At 39.3% G+C, this 24,123-nt stretch overlaps 1 protein-coding gene across 1 annotated transcript in view; it reads left to right on the top strand.

Annotated features, from left to right (window-relative positions):
* The window catches only part of LOC126249178 (protein tipE), a 509,628-nt gene extending 499,024 nt beyond the window's left edge, over positions 1 to 10,604 (top strand). Inside the window, exon 3 of the mRNA XM_049950833.1 lies at positions 9,747 to 10,604. Coding sequence (XP_049806790.1) covers positions 9,747 to 9,798 — 52 coding nt within the window. The 3' untranslated portion in view covers positions 9,799 to 10,604. The remainder of the gene's footprint in view (positions 1 to 9,746) is intronic.
* Positions 10,605 to 24,123: the final 13,519 nt, after the last annotated feature.

Below are 24,123 nucleotides of genomic sequence, written 5' to 3'. Positions count from 1 at the left end.
AGTCCGTTATCTCAAACATATGGAAGTAAAAATGTTGGCCGGCTTGGATGGCCGAGCTGTTCTAGGCGCTACAGTCTGGAACCGCGCGACAGCTACGGTCGCAGGTTCGAATCCTGCCTCGGGCATGGATGTGTGTGATGTCCTTAGGTTAGTTATGTTTAAGTAGTTCTAAGTTCTAGGGGCTGATGACCTCAGAAGTTAAGTTTTATAGTGCTCAGAGCCATTTGAAACATTTATAAATGTTGGATGCTAAAATAAATCCTAATGATATAAATTCATTTTCTGCAGTCAGTGCTGCCAAGCTTCAATGTATCTGAAGAACGATATTACAGGAAAACTAGGAGCTGTTGTAATGACAACTGCTTTGGGGGCTTCCGTAATGCAGTTCTTTGAATAAATTCAGTTCGGATTCACGAAACTGACAGTCTACTAATATAACTATAAGGCGTTTTGGGTCTGTATCACGTTAGATTACCAAGTTACACTGAGGAGCCAAAAATCTGGTACACTTGCCTAATATCGTGCAGGACCACCTCGAACACGCAGAAGTGTCGCAACACGGCGTGGCATGCACTCGACTAATGTCTGAAATAGCGCTGGAGGGAACTGACACCAAAAATCCTGCACGGCTGTCCTTAAATCTGTAAGTTTACGAAGGGGTAGAGATGTATTCTGAACAGCACGTTGTAAGGCATCCCAGATATGCTCAATAATGTTCATTTCTCAGAAGTCTGGTGACCAGCGGAATTGTCTAAACTCAGAAGAGTGTGCCTGGAGCCACTCTGTAGCGATTTTGGACGTGTGGGGTGTCTCATTGTCCTGCCGGAATTGCCCAAGTCAGTCAGAATACACAATGGACATGAATGGATGCAGGTGATCAGACAGGATGCTTTCGTATGGGCCACCTGTCAGAGTCGTATCTAGACGTATCAGGGGTCCCATATCACTTTAATTGCACACGACCCACACCATCGCAGAGCCTCCACCAGCTCGAACAGTTCCTTGCTTGCAAGCAGTGTCCATGGACTCATGAGGCTGTCTCCATACCCGTACACGTCCGTCCTCTCGATACAATTTGAAATGAAACTCGTCCGACCAGGCCACATGTTTCCAGTCATCAACATTGGACAATGTCGGTGTTGACGGGCCTAGGCGAGGAGTAAAACTTTGTGTCGTGCAGTCATGAAGGGTACACGAGTGGGCCTTCGGCTCCGAACCTCATATCGATGAATGGTTCGCATGCTGACACTTGCTGATGGCTCATTATTGAAATCTGAAGCAATGTGCAGAAGGGTTGCCCTTCTGTCACGTTAAACGATTCTCTTAGGTCGTCGTGCCCGCATCTCGTGGTCGTGCGGTAGCGTTCTCGCTTCCCACGCCCGGGTTCCCGGGTTCGATTCCCGGCGGGGTCAGGGATTTTCTCTGCCTCGTGATGGCTGGGTGTTGTGTGCTGTCCTTAGGTTAGTTAGGTTTAAGTAGTTCTAAGTTCTAGGGGACTGATGACCGTAGCAGTTAAGTCCCATAGTGCTCAGAGCCACTTAGGTCGTCGTTGGTCCCGTTCTTGCATGACCTTTTTCCTGCCGCAGGGATGTAGGAGATCTGATGTTTTACCGGATTCCTGATATTCACGGTATACTCGTCAAATGGTCGTACGGGAAAATCGCCACTTCATCGCTACCTCGGAGATGCTGTGTCCCATCGCTAGTGTTCCGACTATAACACCACGTTGAAAGTCACTTAAAGCTTGATAACCTGCCATTGTAGCAGCAGTAACCGATCCAACAACTGCATCAGACATTTGCTGTGTTATACAGGCGTTGCCGACCGCAACGCCGTATTCTACCTGTTTACTTATCTCTGTATTTGAATACGCATGCTTATACCAGTTTCTTTGGCGCTTCAATGTATATCAAAGAGATACAATAACTACCTAAACCTAACTAACCTAAGGAAATCACACACATCCATACCCAAGGCAGGATTCGAACCTGCGACGGTAGCGGTCGCGCGATTCCAGACTGTAGCGTCTAGAACCGCTCGGCCACACCGGACACTTCAGATCACACGCAGTTAGTTCTAGTGCGTGTCGCCTGTAAAGATATTTCAGACAGGCAGTACATCAGTAATTTTCATAACACACCTTAAATCTGACTTTTTTTTGTTTACGTATCTGAGAAAAGTGGCGATGCCTTTTCGTTCAAATGGTTCAAATGGCTCTGAGCACTATGGGACTTAACATCTGAGGTCATCAGTCCCCTAGAACTTAGAACTACTTAAACCTAACTAACCTGAGGACATCACACACATCCATGCCCAAGGTAGGATTCGAACCTGCGACCGTAGCAGTCGCGCAGTTCCGGGCTGAAGCGCCTAGAACAGCTCGGCCACCGCGGCCGGCCGCCTTTTCGTCTGCCCTATCTGAGCATATTAATGAGAAACAACGGTAGTACATTGAGCTTGCAGAGGCCGTTTCGAGCAAGCATCTGTTACGGTGATTCCTGATTTTGTTCACACGATGAGGAGTATAGCGAGCAATACGTTTCATCCCTGTTCATTACTCAGAGATAAAGATCGTGGTAATAATCGTTACTTTCGAGTAAATTAAATGCAAACCTCTATGTGATGTCACAAACGTGATGATATAATGAACGTAATTAGAGTCGAGGTAGACACTTTGAACAGTTTCTAAGCCGTCCTTTAAAGAGCAGGATGATCAGGATGAAACTTTTGAATTTAGCGTTTCGTCATGATCGACGTCATTATGAGTGTAGCAAAAATTTATCTGGAGTCCCATGGGGTACCAATTAGCAGCAGTCTACTTGTTTGCCTTACTGAAATAAATAACTGTATTTATTTGTAGCATAGTGTAGCTTATCTAACATGATGCGCAAGACACACATGCTCATAGCTCCAGAATATATAGGCTGTTTGACTACGAATTTTTTCTTTTATCGATATCCACAATTCCCCTGACATTATCTTCGTATTTCTGTTTCACTTTGTGTAAGTCTCTGTAATGAAAAGTGGAGATAGCCTCCGTAGGTGCTTTACGGTTATTACTGGTATTTAAATTCCATCTTTGCAACAACAATAAAATGCACGCTTTGTAAAACAAAGCCAATGGTGGTATTTTAAAGAAGATTTTGACTTGCATCAGGAAATGTTGTTTGTTTGCATATTTTTGGGGTACTCCTTCGTTTGGAACTGATGTGTTTTGACCACGCTCAGGTTTGTTCGCAGCACTACACATTTCTTGACGTGAAATACGACAAAATATAGAGACATTCTGTTTTGCAGACACACGTTTAGTCAGGAGTATGCAAACGAACATCATTTGTGCTGTATTGTGTCGTATTTCATATTTGCACTATTTTGGCACTGACGTTTTTTGCCTACTCTCACGTTGTTTTGCAGCGTTACACATTTCTTGATAATACGCGTGACTGAATACAGCAGTAGCAGTATTTACTGGCAAACTCTGAGGTCGTGTACTTTTAGTTAACTAAATTTGTCACACGATTAACCAGGTTCACTATGATGATGTCAGGAGGTCGCAAAAAACAGTTGTCGTTCCCTGCTGCGTCAGTTTCACATAAAGAAATGTGTAGGGCTTAAACCAATATGAGACTCGGCGGAAAACATCAGTGCCAAACGAAGGAATACCTCAGCAACGTGGAAGCAGACGACACTTGCTGAAATCGAAAACAGAATACCACCACCGACGACGATTTTTACTAATAAGACGAAACGTGTATGATGATATAATTGCACATTTTCTGGTTTTTGCACAAAGGGAATTGAAGTACCATCAAATAAAAGTAGACATATTTCTCTCTCCTCTGTTATTTATTGGTGTGTTGAATTCTTCCAACTGTCTATGGCATTTAATAAATGATGCTTTTAGTTTTATACGGGTCTAAGTGCCCAAATCATGATTTGTAGAAAATAAGGAAAAGGTACTGAAAAGTATATGTGAGACACTCATTTAGGGTATTTTATTAAAATACCACTTCTATAAAGGTACAAACGGGTCTGAAGTTCATCAGTCTAATACTCTATCCAAAAAAATACGATATTACAGGGCCTGTGTTACTCATAATTACAATGCAGTGTTCCTTCGGACACGAATGCGTGTCCGAGAGAACGTTTGCATCGTAACTCTGAACAACACAGGCACTGCAATACCGTATTTATTCGCCGACACTGGTCAAGCGACTTCCAAGTAAAGTTGTCTTGCACGAGCTCCGTCTAATAGATGAGGCTGATTACACATATATTCATTAACATAAACTTATTCGAGGTTAAAACTTATTCTCCGTTTCATTGAGAAAATTTTTGGCGAATTTCCCATTACGCTTCCTAAAGCACTATTGTTCTCATTGAAATTTCTGAGAGACTTTTGTTATCACAAAATCTTACCTGAAAATTGACTGACAGTCAGGGTAAAGCTTGTTTGTAACTGATCATGTAGCCACAATTTTTAAGATATCTGTTGGCTTTAGATTACTTACCCTTGCAGGAATCTACACCATTTAGCCAAATCCGGAGACTTCATATGTGTATTACGTAGCTTCACCGGAAATTTTGATTTATTGTATGTCAAATCTTATCATTCTCGCTTTTAGTTGGTTAACTGCTACCAAGATTAGTTCCCTTCAGGCGTCTTATGACTATTCACATGTATACTAACCAGCAGTGACGTGCTTGGTGACTATGGGATTCTGGAGCTGTCTGTGGATTTCTTTCCTATTAAATCTCCGCAGTACTCTTTCGTTTACTGTCATATACAGGGTGTTACGAAAAGGTACGGCCAAACTTTCAGGAAACATTCCTCACACACAAAGAAAGAAAATATGTTATGTGGACATGTGTCCGGAAACGCTTACTTTCCATGTTAGAGCTCATTTTATTACTTCTCTTCAAATCACGTTACTCATGGAATGGAAACACACAGCAACAGAACGTACCAGCGTGACTTCAAACACTTTGTTACAGGAAATGTTCAAAATGTCCTCCGTTAACGAGGATACATGCATCCACCCTCCGTCGCATGGAATCCCTGATGCGCTGATGCAGCCCTGGAGAATGGCGTATTGTATCACAGCTGTCCACAATACGAGCACGAAGAGTCTCTACATTTGGTACCTGGGTTGCGTAGACAAGAGCTTTCAAATGCCCCCATAAACGAAAGTCAAGATGGTTGAGGTCAGGAGAGCGTGGAGGCCATGGAATTGGTCCGCCTCTACCAATCCATCGGTCACCGAATCTGTTGTTGAGAAACGTACGAACACTTCGACTGAAATGTGCAGGAGCTCCATCGTGCATGAACCACATGTTGTGTCGTACTTGTAAAGGCATATGTTCAACATTACCTTCCTTCAATTGGGCCAACTGGCGGTGAATCGAGGAAGTTTAGTACATACTGACGAAACTAAAATGAGCTCTAACATGGAAAGTAAGCGTTTCCGGACACATGTCCACATAACATCTTTTCTTTATTTGTGTGTGAGGAATGTTTCCTGAAAGTTTCGCCGTACCTTTTTGTAACACCCTGTATATGATGTTTGGGAAGTTTTGTTGAATGAGAGTCACAATCCTGCCAAATTTGTGGTGTATCCAGTACTGGCTATTAATGCTAATGAATAAATACGGTTCAATTTTGTGGATAAATTTTTGCAACCGGATTGTGAAGTGATAACACTATTCACGCACCAGCAGAATATGCAAAATCTGTATATCATGTGTGTGGTGAGCATGAGGTTCTGAAGTTGTGACGGTATCATTTCATTTTTCTTCAGTTTCGTGTACTGTACCCCCCCTCTACTCATATTCTGTGTTTCAACATACACTATGTGCTCAAAAGTATTCGGACACCTGACTGAAAACGACTTACAAGTTCGTGGTGCCCTCCATCGGTAATGCTGGAATTCAACATGGTGTTGGCGCACCCTTAACCTTGATGACAGCCTCCACTCTCGTAGGCATACGTTCAATCATTTGCTGGGAGGTTTCTTGGGAAATGGCAGCCCATTCTTCACGGAGTGCTGCACTGAGGAAAGGTATCGATGTCGATCGGTGAGGCCTGGCACAAAGTCAGCGTTCCTAAACATCCCAAAGGTGTTCAATAGGATTCAGGTCAGGACTCTGTACAGGTCACTCTATTACAGGGGTGTTATAGTCGTATAACCACTCCACCACAGGCCGTGCATTATGAACAGATGAAATCGCCATCCCCCAATTGCTCTTCAACAGAGGGAAGCAAGAAGTTGTTTAAAACATCAATGTAGGCCTGTGCAGTGAATGTACCACGCAAAACAACAAAGTGTGCAAGCCCCCTCCATGAAAAACACGACCACACCGTAACATCACCGCCTCCGAATTTTACTGTTGGCACTACATACGCTGGAAGATGACGTTCACCTGGTATTCGCCATACCCACACCCTGCCGTCAGATAGCCACATTGTGTGTAATTAGTCACTCCACACAAGGTTTTTACACTGTTCAATCGTCCAATGTTTACGCTCCTTACACCAAGCAAGACGTCGTTTAGCATTTACTGGCGTGAAGTGTGGCTTATGAGCAGACGCTCGACCATGAAATCCAAGTTTTCTCATCTCCCACCTAACTGTCATAGTACTTTCAGAGGATCCTGATGGAGTGTGAAATTCTTGTGTACATGTCTGCCTATTACACATTACGACCCTCGTCAACTGTTGGCGGTCTCTGTCAGTTAACAGACGAGGTCGGCCTGTACGTTTTTGTGCTGTACATGTTGCTTCACGTTTCCACTTCACTACCACATCGGAAACAGGGAACCTAGGGATGTTTAGGAGTGTGAAAATCTCGCGTGCAGACGTATGACACAAGTGACATCCTATCACCTGACCAAGTTCGAAGTCCGTGAGTTCTGTGGAGCGCCCCATTCTGCTCTCTGACGATGTCTAATGACTACTGGGGTGTCTGATATGGAGTACCTCGCAGTAGGAAGCAGCATAATGCACCTTATATGAAGAAAGGAAGTTTTTGGGGGTGTCCGGATACTTTTTATCATATTGTATTTAAACATTAGTATTTAGCATTAGCTTGCGTTATTAATAACGTCAAGAGAAAAGTCTTTTGCTTCTTCTGGAATGTATCAGGGCATACAATATTTTCGAGTTTTTTCAGTTTTTTCAAGATTATTTTCCCTGCTTCTCTGAAGTTCATATATACTATTGCTGCAGAAATATGTACATTTAACACCTTTTCAAAAACACGAACGTCTTCCCACGGTCTTAAGTGATTGTAAGATTCCTTTAATTTTATCAAGTTACGTTTTTGAAGTCCATCCTCAACATAGATCTGGGGTATATTACTGATCTTCATTTAAGTGATACTGAGCATCTATGGACTCACTGAACGAATGTCCTTGATATCAGTCCTGTCGATTGTTGCAGTCTCAAAATGTTTATGATGTTGAACTTTGTCAGTCATCTTCTTGACGTCTTCTGGTACGTAAGTCTTCATGACTTCCTTCATTTCCTCCAAAAACAGCAAACCCTAGCGAACTAAAAAGTCTGAATTTTGTGAGTTGCTACGAGAAATATAGTTGTAATTAGGGTCGTCAGACTCTTATTTTGACCGACGCAGTTTCCGCGCCAAAGCTTCAAATGAGTCTGTTCTCCAAAGTAGTTGCTTAATAATGGTAACAATACCGAACCCATTTCATTTCCTTCTCTACCAACAGTAGTCTCAGTCCAAAGACAAATGTAGCTATTGTCTGTATTACACTCATGGAGGCAAGTGTTATAGATGGACAGCTGCCTAGAATAAAACGTCTGTGAATGCGACATTGTTGTAGAAATATTATTTGCTATATGTTCACTGCAATAACAAGTTTGTTATTTCACGGTATCCAACATTCAAATACGTCGTTTCTCATGTGTTCTTATGCCTGCTATTCTTGGTGATGATGAAGTATCAATTGTGTTTTAAATATTCTTTTGTCGGAATTTGAAGCAGTTTTCATCTGAGAGTTTAACTGCTCACAAAGTGAACAAATATTTGTTCTTGGCCTCCCAAAGCGTAGATGAGAATATTCTTTTGTGAATATGCTCTAGTAATCCCTGCAGGTGATGCCAGTACCAACGTTTTTCTCCTTGTAACCATCAACATTCTGTTTATGCTCAAATTAAGGCTCAAAAACTTCTTACTGCACCTTTTTCGGCTGTGATGAACTCCTACCAATAGAAATAATTCGATGTTCTCCTTAATAGATAATCTTAATTCTTCACTCAGTTAAAAAGGTTTGTTACCTCCTCGTGCTACATCATGGGTCATGTCTGCTATTTTCTTTACTCAGTGAGAACTTTAACTGCTTTGTGAGAAATGTGGAAAGCTATTGTATAAAGTTCCTCTACATACATTTGAGTGCTTACCCTTTCCATCAAGCAAACGATAATGTCCACTGCCCTGTCGCCTGATTTTATCTGAAGTTTCATGTTTACCATATCTGCGACGTTGAATAACATCAATCGGAATTAGCTCCATCACGTATGATCCTTACTTTCTTTTATCAGCGAGTCCATAGTAGCTATCATATAGTCTTTTAAGATGCTCAATGCTCAGATCTATGTAGTTGTGTGGGCACTGACTGCTTATCTTCACCACAAAAATACAGACGCCAAGCACCATGTCTGAAGCACTTTTGTTGGTGACTAAAGTACTCTCCCACTCAGTTCTTTTATAACATTAAAGTAGCGAACATGGAGTAGTTTTTCAGGCATAAATACTTTTCATTAATTATACGTGTCTTATTTTTATTGTCTGTTATAAATATCGATAAGTAATGATGCATTTTTAGACTTATTTGATTGCAAAATTTGCGGTGATGATTCAGTTATGATGTTAAAAACTTGTACAGTAAATGTATTAATCAGAGGTTTGGGACCTTGCTCTGGAAACGATCGAGTCGAAAGTTATAAGCGAAAATCGTTGCGCTACATCCGAGCGTGGACATCTTCCGCTGGAAGCTCTTTGCTTACATATTTTTGGAGGTGGTGGTACGCATCAAAACAAGGGAAAAAGTCCAGTAAACATGACCAGAAGAGCTATGAACACTCGTTCACCTTTGCTATTGTGAAACACATCTCTTTTACTAAAGAAGTGCTCATGGCTCTTAAGATGTGTGTTTTATAGCCTGTTTTTGTAGACAGGTTTTATTGTTCTGGTCCGTACTGCCCTCTCCAAAAATATGGAAAGCAGTAAGCTTGCAGTAGAAGAGATCCACTGTCGGAGGCAACAGAACGATTTTCGCTTACAACTTTCGACTCGGTCATTTCCGGACCAGGATCCCTTGCCCCAAATTGATACATTTACCCTAATCTACCATCCATGACAATTTGTACCATCATCACGAAATCATCCTGCACAGTTTATTTGATACTTTGTGTGTACATTCGAAACATTACCTATTCAGTGGTTACAAGACGATCCAGCCCACGGTAAAAGGCATTACGAATTGTACGATATTTTATATTAAGTCTGATGTTACGTTCATAAGTCTGTATGTAGAATGGACAAAATAAAATTGGCCTGGAAAGTATTTCAAGCACCTTAACAGTGGCAACAATTTCATCTGCCGCAGTTTTGGATGATGTAAGTTGAATTGCCTGTCTTTGAGGACATGGAATATTTTCTGGGCTAATTTTATAGTGAATTTTTGTGAATAACTGCGAAACTAACCTCTGGCATTATCTGTTTCAGTGAATGCCACCGGTCACCTTCGAATGCGGGCATGCTGTCTTCTCATCCGTAAGCTGGCTGTAGCCGGCGACGTCTACCGACTAAGATTTGTCCTATCAAGAATAAAAGGCGGCCTCTTACATCTTTTGTACGCCTCTCAGAATCATGATATACCTTTCAAGTAAATGTTTGCATCAAAGTACTATAAATATAACAGTGAACAACATTAAACCAAGAGAAAGTAACCGATGGTGATGGCACTATCATCATTAAGTGCCAATCGACATCACCTCAATTTGCTGTTTCCACGTATTCTACAAGTTAATATGTGGTCGACACATAACACATCATTTTTTCCCATTTCCAGTGTCATGCGCAGATATCAGTAGTGTCACCCATTAAAAGTAAATACTGAACTTTTGAAATTTTCTTTTTCTCTGTGTTCTTCAGTGATAACTTGATTCTCACTGAAGCTATTTGTATCGTAACGCAAGTTACGTTTCTTTTATTCGTTAAGAGAGCTGCTACATAACGTACATATGTACATAACAAAACTATTACACAAAGATATATCTGTTTAACTGATCTATTATTGTAAGTGGTTAAAGTTAGTAAATGTTTATGATGTGGTAAAGCCACACAGTAGAAAAGTATATCACATAGCTGAATGTTCTATTTATATGTCCCAGAACCCATGTATAGCTAAGGTGTCATGCATATTAATCTATATATCATTATGGACAATCCCAGAAATAAATAAAAACAAAATGAATGTGTAGAAGTAGAAAAGTTCTCTGAATAAATCTATTTATTAACTAATGGGATAAAAACAAAATGAATGTGTAGAAGTAGAAAAGTTCTCTGAATAAATCTATTTATTAACTGATGGGATTCCATAAATGGAAATTATGTTTGAAATATTTTATGGTTTGTTATCCAAATATACATATATATCATACAGGATTTAATATTCTGTTTACATATGCATCTAGATTTTATATGTAAGAAAAGTGTGCTGAGAAGTACTACATATATTATGATAAATAGTCTCATAGTAATAAAGATATTTAGACGTAGACTAGAATGGAAAAAATTTCGTATATAAAGAAGTATATGTCGTAGATGACTGAATTAAGTTATAGGCTTGCGGTTCTGAAATATTTTGTAATGCTTTTAAAATAGTATTAAATATTCTATATATGTATATCTGTAGATGTGACTTGCAATATAAGTGTGCGAAGATGCCATTTAATCCTGTAACAATGGTGCATAAAACTAACATATGTATATGTATATATATATATATTGTCATGAGGAATTTTGCAGTAATTATACTGTAGGCGTATATTTGGTGCAAACGACAATATCTCTGTAGAAATAAGATCGATCTGTATGCCATGTTTGGATATGAGTACAGTCTCCTCCTGGATTGTGAAGTATTACCTCAGAGGAAGGACCATGACCTTGTCCTAACGCACAATGAAAGAATTCTATGAGAACTGTAGCGCAAATTGAATAGCGAGAAGAAGTGTAGGATTGAGAAAGAGCATACAGTATTAATCCACTTTTTATTTTTGTACATGTATAATTCAGATGGAATGTTTCAAGAGAACTAAGAAGAACTACTGTATTTCGTCAGATAATGCCATGCAAATATTTATTTCTGGATGCTAATTTTTGCTGAAGCCTAATTACAAACATCCGATCCCGTATTCTGTAATTAACGAATCTATGACAGATTATTTATAAGTCATATACAAAAAAGAACTGACTTACATCGTCTTCACTCATGTGATTTTTTTGATACAATGATCCAGTAAGAACATTCAGTAGTTTTGCAAGCATAAATACTTTTCGTTACTTATACATGTCTTATTTTTATTGTCTGTTAGAAATATCGTCATATAATTGTACATTTTTAGAATTATTTGAATGCATTAATACGAAGCATGTCGGCGAAACAGATAATATCTACTCATCTATTGTGTTACAGCTTTCTATATGAAAACACTCATCTCTCCTATTGCAGGATATTAAAAAGGATATTATAAAGTTAACTAAAATGTCCTATCTGTAAACGAACGCTACGTTCTAAACAGAATTTAAACGAGGCCTACCGGTATTTCATCCGTTATTATTATTTTCTTTTGTGAGCAGAAGTCACCATTGTAATGATTTCAGGTGTTCTGAAGGCATCGCTATGTAATAATTATTATATATGTGTAATATTTGCATGTTATGAATGTCTATGTTTCAAAAATATATAGATGTTATCTTCAAAACAAATAATTATATGTGACACTTATATAATATTTGAGAATCATAGAGATGTTACCTTTTAATTAAATGGCTATATGTAAACGTTGTATAATGTATTTTAACCAGCAGAATATACGTATGTATGTATGTCGTGAAATCTGAATAAAGAGCTTTAAATTTCTATGCTTCATTTCAATTTTAAAGCAACTTATTTCCTTTATTCTCTCTGTAGCTCTGACAGCGGCTTATTGATATCATACCACTCAATTTATAAGTATGGCAGGTGTAGAATAAATGTCAGCAGTTACAATCAGCAACAGACGTGCTTTGATTCCATGTGTAGCACATTCTGTTTATTCCTTCACAAAAGAGTCGAATTTCACACTGAAACTTATTACATATGGCATACACATTAGTACAAAATGTTTCTATATCAGTTTTGTAAAAGCTGTAATCGTATTTTTCAGTAGTAATAAATCAATTTTACTAAGTGACAATTTTACACTCTGCAATCAGTCATTGATTAGTAAGTGGTGTATGTTTTACCCTGAACAGTAACTTCTGCTTAAATGTCTATTTTTAAATCAATACCTATTTCCTACAAGAAAACAATATCACATATTCTATGTGTCTGTATTCTTTCTTGTGTTCATCACGTATAACAGAAGACATTCCGAGTATTGACTACGTATTTTTGTTTAATTAATTATCACCTCGTCACCACATCCTGATACATCCAGAAGAAAATATTTTTTCTGGGGCTAGTTAAAGAGCAATAATTCAATATTACTACAAGAGAAGTAAAGAGGCAGTTGCTTTCCCTGAAACACGACTAAGAATAGGGTGAAATGATGAATTATTGGGGTTCCCAGATTCTTTGGTGCTAATGAATAATTCCATAGGAGTGGAGCATAAAGGTGGAGCTGGTTCAATGGCTCAGCAATACAATCCACTATATCTGTGATATGGCTGGTCATTCGTAAGGTAGAAGCTCCTTACTCGCAGAATGGGCCATGAATTTCTGTTGGATTGTCCTAAAACTTAAATCTGAGTGACACCAATTGTATTGAGTCAATGGATAGTATTCGAAGAAGATAAAAGAAGATAAGGAGAGAATGCTTATAAACAAGTACAATCAATTAGGGTAGATGTTAGAATGGAATTTAACGACAGTGAGCATCGCATACAGTACTAAGGCGACTTATGTCAACCAGAACAATCATAAATTGTTTCGTGGAGGCTATCTTTAAACTTCTACCTAAACACATTTTGTGCATCCCCTTAACTTTGCGTCCGAGTAAGGTGAATGTGATCACACTGAATGGAGTTATACTGGCTCTCTGACGAGTCACACTTTAGTCTCGAACCTGATAGCTGTGCGTTTAAACTGAGACACAAATTTGTACATAAATCTTTCTAATATCGTTCTAGAGGACTGTTAGTTCGAAAATGATAAAAACTTGATGGAAGTACGAAGTTCGAAGTTTCACATGGGAATGTATATAACAGTCACCTGTAAACAAATTGTTCAGCGTAATGCAGGTGCCACTGCCCATTCGTTGTTTTTTATGACATCTCAGAAAGTGGGTTAATTATAGCATTCGTCCGCTATGTAGTAAAATTATAACTTTCGATTCTACAGAATGTTATCCCAGTTGTAGGTACGCCAAAAAATAGGCGAGAACCCAAGAGATTTAGAAGTATATCTCTCGCTTCATTACGGAAGATACAGGAAATCAAGCTTAAAGTATAAAGACATATTAAATATTAAATTCGTCTGATATTTAAATAGTCTACTCTGTTTTATGTCAAAAGTTTTTTGCTGCTGTTTGTTTGAAGGAGGGGCAGTATCTCGATCTCCTACACCAATCTGATGTAGCTACTGATGTTCAGATGAATTTACATCTCACGACGAGACCAGTGTCACTCCAAACCATTACTTTGGAGTTTGCGCACTATGTTGCAGGCTGCCGGATAGTGGTCATTGGAATAGGGTCTAACTCGTCTGCATCCATCACTACACGTCACGTTGAAGCAGGATTCCTCAGAAAAGCATACTTTTGCTTCACAGCAAGCTGATGACAGCGTTCAACGTATCGATTGCAGATTTTGGTGTTTGTAACTTCTGTAAATGTTAGTCAATGCAATGAAATATGTACAATTAGTGCAATCCACAGAAGATGTCATCAAACGCTCTACAAAGACAGTTCAACACCGGCTGCAGTGTTCCAGCTTCGAATCAACACTACTTCGTTATGCCCAGTAACAGCTTCGGGGCTGCAAACGACCGACTTCTACCCACAGATTTAACACACTCGCACACGTACATACACATTACTTTCATAGCTACATGTTCTGTACGAAGTGAAATGTCACGGTATGACAAACGAAGTTACCTGCTCTTCGATCATTATTTGACAATGGAAGTCACTCAGTACTGATAGTGCACTATTTGGCGTCGAAGAGAAGTGCTGCCACTTTTTTTCATATTTTCATATTTCCTCTTCATTTGACACATTTCTCAAGCTCATGTTGGCGTAACTGATCATTTCAGCCACATGCAAGGCCACGTATGTGGGTTCCTTCTCCCTGGGATTTTACCAAGCTGCCCGCATCTCGTGGTCGTGCGGTAGCGTTCTCGCTTCCCACGCCCGGGTTCCCGGGTTCGATTCCCGGCGGGGTCAGGGATTTTCTCTGCCTCGTGATGGCTGGGTGTTGTGTGCTGTCCTTAGGTTAGTCAGGTTTAAGTAGTTCTAAGTTCTAGGGGACTGATGACCATAGATGTTAAGTCCCATAGTGCTCAGAGCCATTTGAACCATTTTTTACCAAGCTATGACTGGTACACTGTTGTGTACACCCAGCGAGATTGAGAGATCCTTTCTGGCCGCTGCAGTTCCTGAGAAATTTATTCTTTTGCATTTAAATCAGTGTCCAATGAGGCCCATGCAGAGCTGGAGAAGGCAGTCCGTAAGTGTTATCTGTCTCAACGAATCAAAGCTAATGCAAGTGACAGTTACCCTACAAAATACCCATGGTAGTTTGAAAGTAGTGAAAGGTGAAGTTCAATTTACATTACTGGAATACCTCTCAGAATCTCCTTCTCATGAGGGAACAAGCCTTAAAGTTTATCACTAATAAAATTCGCTTAACAGACTTCACATCGCCAATGATCAAACTATGGCACCCAGGAGTGGCCTTAAGGTGGGAATTTCAGTGTAACTGTTCTCTTAAAGTCTCCTCAGCTCACAAGAAAATTAATAAATTCATAAATGATCAGGTAGAATCAGGTACTTAAATGAGTAATTTTTCTCGTCAGACTTAGTTTATCTCAATATGAAACATATGAAAACACAGAACTAAAACATTGGTTATAATGATATATAAAATAAATCAAAATTGACGGTCGCGGATGGAAATGGGCGGCTGGAAAAGTTGTTGGCAGTGGGCGGTCCAGTTAACACGACGCCTCCCACAAATTAATCGTAACGTAAAAGCTACCTGACAATAATACATTGAATTGACGGTAACTGTGAATCTCTAGATGACAATTCAGTACGACATATCCAGCCAGAAGTATAAGTACTTCATATCGGATGGACTCGGTTAAGTGAAGCCTAACTTCTCAAGGAAAAGCCCCTAATATGCGTTTGCAGCAGATATAGCCATCAATGTATTGTTGAATGTGTGATAAGAAGCCTGCTCGTATATTTGTAAGTGTTAAAACTGCTACCGTGTACTCTTTCAATTACTTGAGGTGAGAATCCCAGCTGGCGTCCGCTGATAAGCAAGACCGTACTCTCGCACGGATATTCCCCAATGCCAAGAAATATCCTCTCCTGCTTCTCTTCTCAAGGCCATCGCTACACGAGGAGCGTCGCCAAAAAATTATAGTCTCCAGTTGTCAAGTGAAGCGCCTAAATGACATCAATGGCGTAATTATAACACCACACCAGATATCTCCTCAAGACTGAAGCATTTCTCCAAATAAGGAAGCTTGCCCCCAAAAACTATGCACACCCACACAACGTGCTCTGGTGTCAACGGCAGTCCTCCTACTGTGCTGAAATATTTTCTCGTGTTCTAGGAGATCGTCCCGTGTCAGAAACGTTTTGGGAAGCTTTATTCTCCACGCTAGTCCGACACCAGCATGCCTGGCAAAAACTTCTCCACGGAACAGACAATGGTCTTCTCTCCAGCACGATATATTAAAGTGGACACCACAGCGTCAAACGCGACATCTTGAACTCGTAAATGGCCTGCACCGCCCGAGCCGTACAATATTTCCCGCAGTTTAACGAAAGGCTTAAGACGATACCCTGTGGCCAGCCGGCCGCTAACCTGGTCTGCCAAGATATCAGCCAGTCAAACATGAAAGGCGCCGGACGCCACCGTGTACAGACTGTGGTACTCTGGTCCCCGCTTCTGTGACTCACGGGTCGAGCTGGACGTACCTCCGACAAAAATACTGTCGCGGGCCCCTCCACTTTCATCTCGGCTGTACGTCCTTTCGCGCAGTCTAATGTAAACATCTCCCACGCATATTCGCTTATATGAATAAAGATTCACATTGAAATTATTATTTGTAACCAACTATAAAGACTAGTCACAAACAAACACTGTCATTCCATGTTACCCATTCATTTAATTGCACTGATGGTTCATTACATCACTGAGGCGATAATACTTCCATACACATTATTTAAATAAGAAAAATGAAAGGAAACGAACCCAAAGCCTTAGGTAAGTTTCCGTCCCCCCCCCCCTCCCCCCTACTGGCAGACATATTATTACACTTAGGTTTCAGCAGTGTGACATGAAAAAAATTAAATAACGTAACATCATCCTTGATAGTTCTGACTAATCAGGGAAAAATGGGAGAAATCTTTGCCAACAATTAAATCTACAAATTCCTGGTGTGGATACAAAACTGTTAGGCTGTCCTGACAGGCACAGTCCACTTAGTAGTGCTGTTACAACCATACAGAAAACATTAAATAGTAAACCATGTGATGTGTTTTCAGGAATCTATCCTATCCAGAGAAGAAACGACCATTACATTGATGTGTGTACATATTAAAGTAATAGAAATAAATGTATTTGCACTGATACCCATTACATCCTGTATATATATTGCCACAAATTAATGAATCATCAGTTACTAATTAGTACCAAAATGGTAAAAAATTGATGTGAACATGCAACATTTTGTGATGAACCAGTTAAATGAAAGCAATAATTTTATCAAAAGTACGTGCCATTTTTAACAGGGTTGCACCTTATGAGAAAAGTTTTTCAGATCCACAAACTCACTAGTCCAATAAATCGAATACTATTTTAGATATAAAGATGACGTTTTGCTGTTAATAGACGAAACCTATACAGACATCAACAAATACATAAAAAATTAATCGAAATGTAGTAAAAAATAAAGTTTACGATGACATCAGAGACTAATAAGAAATGAATTTTCCAGACTTGACAATAAAAAATATTAGCAACACACAACTTCGAAATTAAAAAAAAGAGCATACACAATGACACACAACATCATACGCACAAAATCATGTCATCCCAAAGCACATAAACACGAATAATTCCATAGAATGATCAACAGGCTGACCAACCTATCGCTAGAAGTATCCGCAGTACAAAAGGAACCAGCAGTTCTGCAATATATAGCACAAAAAATGAATATAGCCCAAATTAAATGCGTTACCAAAAGCTACAGGAGTAAGATTAACCTACCAAACCAAATAAAATATAATAACACAAGTTCACTCACGGAAAACAAAATTGCTAGCCCACAAAATTCAGGTATACGCAAAATACGTGTTGAGATTGCGATGAACGTTATACAGGATAAACAGAAAGAAATTTCAGAATTAGATACCGAAAACACACCAGATATGCTATTACAAATTCATCCACATTCTTCAATCACATGAAAACAGAAAACCACAAAGACCAGACGGAATTACCAATGCAAATATCATACATAATTCCGAAGACATTAACCGTGAATATCTTGACCAACAGAAATTTATACGCGTTCATATAACTACCCAAAAAGTAAATTAAACGAAGAAACTGATCATAAAGAAATCATACCGTATACTTAAACTTTTATTGACATTATAAATTTAGATAAGAGATAAATATTCATAAACAAAACATTATAGGAGCAAAGACAAAATTAACAACAGAAATTTACTCACTAATACCTAGCAACTCAAAGATCAATAAATTAAAGCAAAATTGTAGCCATATAACGTCGGTGGTGTCCTGTCATATCAAACTACGAGAAGTACAAAACACAGTAAACAGAACAAAACGGACACAGTTAGGGAAAAAAAAGAATCTCTTCTACAACAACATTGCTGTTGGATGTATGGCAGTATCGCAGTATCGCTGCCAAAATCATATAATCACGCCCCCTGTAAAGCATAACAGCCTAATCGTTAGACGGTGACAGCACCGGTAAAGTTCTATGGAAGCACTATTATCTACGCATCATATATTGCTAAAAGTTATACATAAGAATAGAAACGAAGGTTAACGAATTCGTGTATTATCTGCAAGCAGATATGCCTATCGCCAACCAAACAGTGGAAATACAGTTATTTTAAAACAGCAGCGATTTGGGTTTCTTTACTTACAATGTCTCTGTAACAGACATACCGTGCTCCGGGCCCCTCAAGAACACTAATTATGGATGTTAACGTCGGACCACACCAAGGGGACGATCCTGTGTTTCACACACCTGAAAGTGAAAATGGCTAAACTAACAAACTGTAAAATTCAGCAAATAATTTATGCATCAAAAAGTCATCTGAGCCTACGTATACATCAAAATCAAACTGGCCTCAATACTTGTGACAACAATCAAGAATTCTGAAGCAATATTACGGATGCAGGAAGAAATCTATGACAATTATTATCACAAAAAACAGCTAAAACGAAGTAAGTATGTAGCTCATTTAAAATTTAGCAGTAAATCTAATCCCTTAATGTAGGGCTGGTTATCTAGATTCACAGACCAATATGTAGTTTATAACGGCTAGCAACTACTTGCAACCCGAGCATAAACTATCAGACAAAGGCGTAAAATATTATATTCACAGGAACCACGCATTGTGCCGGCCGCTGTGGCTGAGCGGTTCTAGGCGGTTCAGTCCGGAACCGCGCTGCTGCTACCGTCGTAGGTTCGAATCCTGCCTCGGGCATGGATGTTTGTGATGTCCTTAGGTTAGTTAGGTTTCAGTAATTCTAAGTCCAGGGGACTGATGACCTACGATGTTAAGTCCCATAGTGCTTAGAGCCATTTGAACCACACATTGTAACAAGAAGAAACCTCATATCAACAATAAAAGTAGCAGCTGATACATCGAAATTGCTAAGAAGGCATCATAATTCAGCAACAGTGCAAGCATCCAATATAACAGGAAAAGCCTTCATCTATAAACATATGTAAGGGAAACAAAAGGAAACATGCAACATTGTACTAAATCGCATAATCCACGAACTCATCACCAACAATGCTATAGTCATAATGGCAGATAAAGGCAATAGTTTGGTTGTAATAAACGAATATGATTACATCACCAAAGTAAACAACTTCGTTACAGCTAACAGTACCACAAAAATCAATAGGGACTCTACTAATAAATTTGCAGCACAGACTAAAAATGTGACAAATTCTTGCAACACAATACTTACAGTATATGGGAAAAGAACAAATATAGTTAAGAAGCCAAATACATCGAAAGTATATGTCCAACCCAAGACCCAACAAGAAAATATACCTGTATGTCCAAAAGTAGGCGACCGCATAGACAGTACCACCTACCTCATTAGTAATAAGCTGAAAACATTTGGTACTAAGTATTGCAGATATAATCAGAAACATATAACGTAAGTTCACGAAAGCTGGCGAGCAAAATAAAAAATACAAAAATAACAGCAACTGTGAAATTTGTATAATTTGACATCACCAACCTCTACACAAATATACAGGTCCCGGAAGCCATAAGACTACAACATACCCCAATACAAGAAAAGGTCTATGACCGGTAAATATAACTTGTTTGATTTGCTAAAATTAATAGGAACACAAAGTTACTTCATCTTCGGTAATGAAAACTATACAGAAAAGAATAGGGTGGCCGTGGGTTACAGAGCACTATAGCATACGTCATTTTAAACGCCTTATAAGAAATGTTTTTCAGACCCGCAAGCCAGCTAGACAAAATGATCGTATACCACTGTAGAGACGTTCACATTACTTTGCTCTTAACAAACTCAATCATCACAGAAACTCAACAAAATAAAGAAAGAATTGATCAGACTACATCAGAAAAAATAGATACTAAGACAGCAATACATTTCACTGACATATTAATAAAAAATTTTAACAATACACGCAACTTATAAATATTCAGAGAATCTACTAGAAGAACCCACCATACACAAGGAATTAGCAATTTTCTAGGCGCTCAGTCCGGAACCGCGCGACTACTACGGTCGCAGGTTCGAATCCTGCCTCGGGCATGGATGTGTGTGATGTCCTTAGGTTAGTTGGTTTAAGTAGTTCTAAGTTCTCGGGGACTGATGACCACAGATGTTAAGTCCCATAGTGCTCAGAGCCATTTTGAATTAGCAATTTTACAATCTACAGTGAAAAAAAATGACCAAAACCGAAACATAATTACTCAAATCTATAAAAAACATACGAAATAAACACACAGTAAGATACAGCAGGACATAAAACTACTTAAAGAATCACAAGTTCAACAAAATCTTATACATACGTTCAACACATATTGGAAATACATATGATAAATTAAATGCATTACTGAAAAACAAAGGAGTAACATGAGAATACCAAACCAGATACCATAAGATAACACTCCAGAATGAAACCAGTAGAAGAATACACTCCCCCACTCCAGTTCTCTATGAGAACAAAGAAGTTAACGAACGCTACATTCACACAGGTAACGAATAAAAACTATTAGACAGGGATAAAATATAATACACAGTCTAAACCACATACCATAACAATAAAAAGCTTTATACCAACAATAACAATCGCAGCTGATAAAGTGGAATTGCTAATCATGCACCAGAAATCAATAACACTGCAAGTATCCAAGATAACACTAAACAAAATTACCAGTCCACACAAAAACACGTATTACTTGCAATCAGTTCAAAAACGCCACTGTAACCGAAATGTACGTATCACAAACGATACAATAGAGCACCAAATCAACAAATTCCTTAAGATCGAGTGTGACCATGTAAAGTAAGTGTGTCACAATACTGACAGAGGTATTATGATGCACAGCAAATAGCAATACTTAACAAAAAGCAGAAAAAACATAGGCAACATACCAACAGATTATAACGTAACTGATATGAAATTATAAACAACATTTGCAAAACAAAAGAACATAAATGCATAATAATTAATGCACCCTTTCCTAGAACGTAAACGAGCCAATGACAATTGTGACATAAACATTAGTCAGATCATGGACCTAGGTATCAAGAATCAAAGTTACCCTCAACCAAGTTTGTATTACTCATTCACACGACACGTGTCACTTTTGCACTTCACTCCTTTTCATTTCCCTGGAGAAGTTTTGTCAGAGTTCGGTGTCTTGTGCAGAGAGCGGGTGTCATGGGCAGAGGCACAAATTATCACCGATTTTATCTCAGACTATGATACAGGCGTAAGAGGTACCTGACACCCTTCAATTTGTCGTGGCAGGTGGCTAAACGGGACCGGGTGGTTCTCGTCGTCGACCTGGCAGTACATGACGTCAGTGAAAAGCGAGGCTACAATTGGGAAGGTAAAGGGGAAGGCTCAGTGTATGGGCTCATTGACTACACATCATACAACTCAGGGCTCGTTAAGACAAGGAAATAGGTGTTTCTGTCAGCCGTACTGTGACAGTGAGAAAAATATCTCTCGTATGAGCAAATAGGAAGCGGATGGATGAAATAGACCAGAAGGTGTTAGGATGCCGTCCATATATTTTGATGGGTTATTAGATACTGTTGATCAAAACCATCATTTTCGCTGATAGCAAAACGTTGTTGAACCAAGAAGCAAAAAAATTGTTTTGTATGGAATTTATGTCCCTTAGTACAGATCAGCATAACATGCACAGACTGGCTGAATGATCAACTGCAAAAACTCGAAGTGCAGTAGGGTTTCGTTGTGAGTTTCTTTGCCTCATTCTAGCTGCTGTTCCTGCAGTGCCCCTTAGTGATACTATAAGCTTAAGTAGCGCCAAGCCCTGCGGCTGCTTCCAGCTCGTTTCTGAGGAGAAAGGGGTGGCGCATAGCAGTGAACCTAGCAGTCTCGCGACATCTCTCACGCAGATAAATATCCTCCAGAAAGACGGTTCAGAACACGTTCATGTGGCGTCTCTCAGGAAGCCCAGTCAGGAAGCACAGAGGTGTGTGCTCAGTCGCCTGATACCTCTTGTTGTGGAGGCCGTCATCATTCACCTCGACTGTTGATCACCAACCCTGTCTCAGCTGCCAAGTACGTGGCACCTGACCCACTGTCGCTAAGATGTACAACCTTCTCCACTCTCCAGGAATACGGATGGGTGTTGAGTTCTCGTGGCACCAATCTCCAGGGCTCTGTCTGAACAAATCTTTCGCATGCCACATAAGCAACTGGTGTGTACAGTTCATATGCATGTCATATGTAATACTCGTATACAGTAAACGTTGCACACTGAACTGTAATGAATAGTCTCCTGATGGGAGAAATGAAATACGTACTCCTATGATCTTTTCTAATATTCATAAATACATATTACTGAACTAAGCAGGTATAAAAAATGTTTCACACATCATAGAAATAAACGTGTTACGTGGAAGTAATTGCGTGTGGTGTCAGAGTCTGTTAGTAGGTTAGTCCTAACTACTGTATATGTGACAAAATGACTCGTTTCTTACATGTCACTAGCATACCAATCATGACTGAAGCATTAGTACTATCACCATAAGCAAAAGAAAATTAATCTTTTTCTTTTAGTATTACAGAACAGCTTAGCCTATCGTACACGAAACTAATGTAAGCTTTATTAAGGCAGATTACCAAGTTTAGGTTGATAGCCTGCTAATGAACGTTTCTGTTTCCAACTCATCGTTTCTGACAGTGGATATTCTCGTATAATTTATCTGGTCGACAGGCAAACAATACAGAGTACACAACCGGAGAATCATATATCAATAAGTCAAGTACAACTACTGGATGATAGAAATTATGCGATTTCTCGTGCCATAACAGGCCTCAATGGGTGTAATCAACTTTCTACCCTTACGATTTATGATGAAGTACATAGTTACCAAATAATGTGGAAGTATCAGGAGTCTTGTGGTTTGACTGTCTTCTGGCTACATCGTAGAGATGTCCATAAGTAACGTAAGACATCCCTATTCCAATTCATCAGATTTTCTCTCTCTCTCTCTCTCTCTCTCTTGTTTCTTCATTTATTAGGTGAAATCAGAGGTCATAACGTCGTACACTGAATGTGCAATAAATTACATCTATTGCGAGAGAGAGTGAGCGATCGCCTCACACACATACTGAAGTATAGGTCATCCACAAATCTATTGGACATCAGCAAAAGTACAGCCAGAAAGCTATCCTTGCGTGGACACAATCCTTTAGGCTCAATGAAAATTGTACATGCATCCATGGCGTGGACACAATCCAAAATATCCTCGAAAATGAAACGGGCAGTACCTCAGAGGCATGGTCAAATACAACGATACAAAAAGGAACACAAATGTCTCTCCCCTGGAACAAAACTCCCTTCCATAGCAATTAATATTATTGAATAGTTGCTTTACACTTTCGTTGCATTTGGAGCAACACAGGGTCTCTGTCCGACTCCTTCTTAATAGATTCCGCGCTATTGATTACATGGTACTCCAATGCATCTTTCCACAAATAGTATAGGGTAAAATGATCTCCTTCAACGTCATCACTGACATTTTCGACACGGCTAACACGTGAACGAGATAGCACGTAAAAAATTAAGTTGCTATTTCTGGGTACACGTGTAATCATGATATCGAATTCCTGGAGTACGGATATCCATCTGGCGAACTT

Source organism: Schistocerca nitens, chromosome 3 (genome assembly GCF_023898315.1).
Source record: "Schistocerca nitens isolate TAMUIC-IGC-003100 chromosome 3, iqSchNite1.1, whole genome shotgun sequence".
Lineage (NCBI taxonomy): Eukaryota > Metazoa > Arthropoda > Insecta > Orthoptera > Acrididae > Schistocerca > Schistocerca nitens.
The sequence above is the reverse complement of the archived record's forward strand: the minus strand, read 5'-3'. Positions and strand labels throughout refer to the sequence as shown.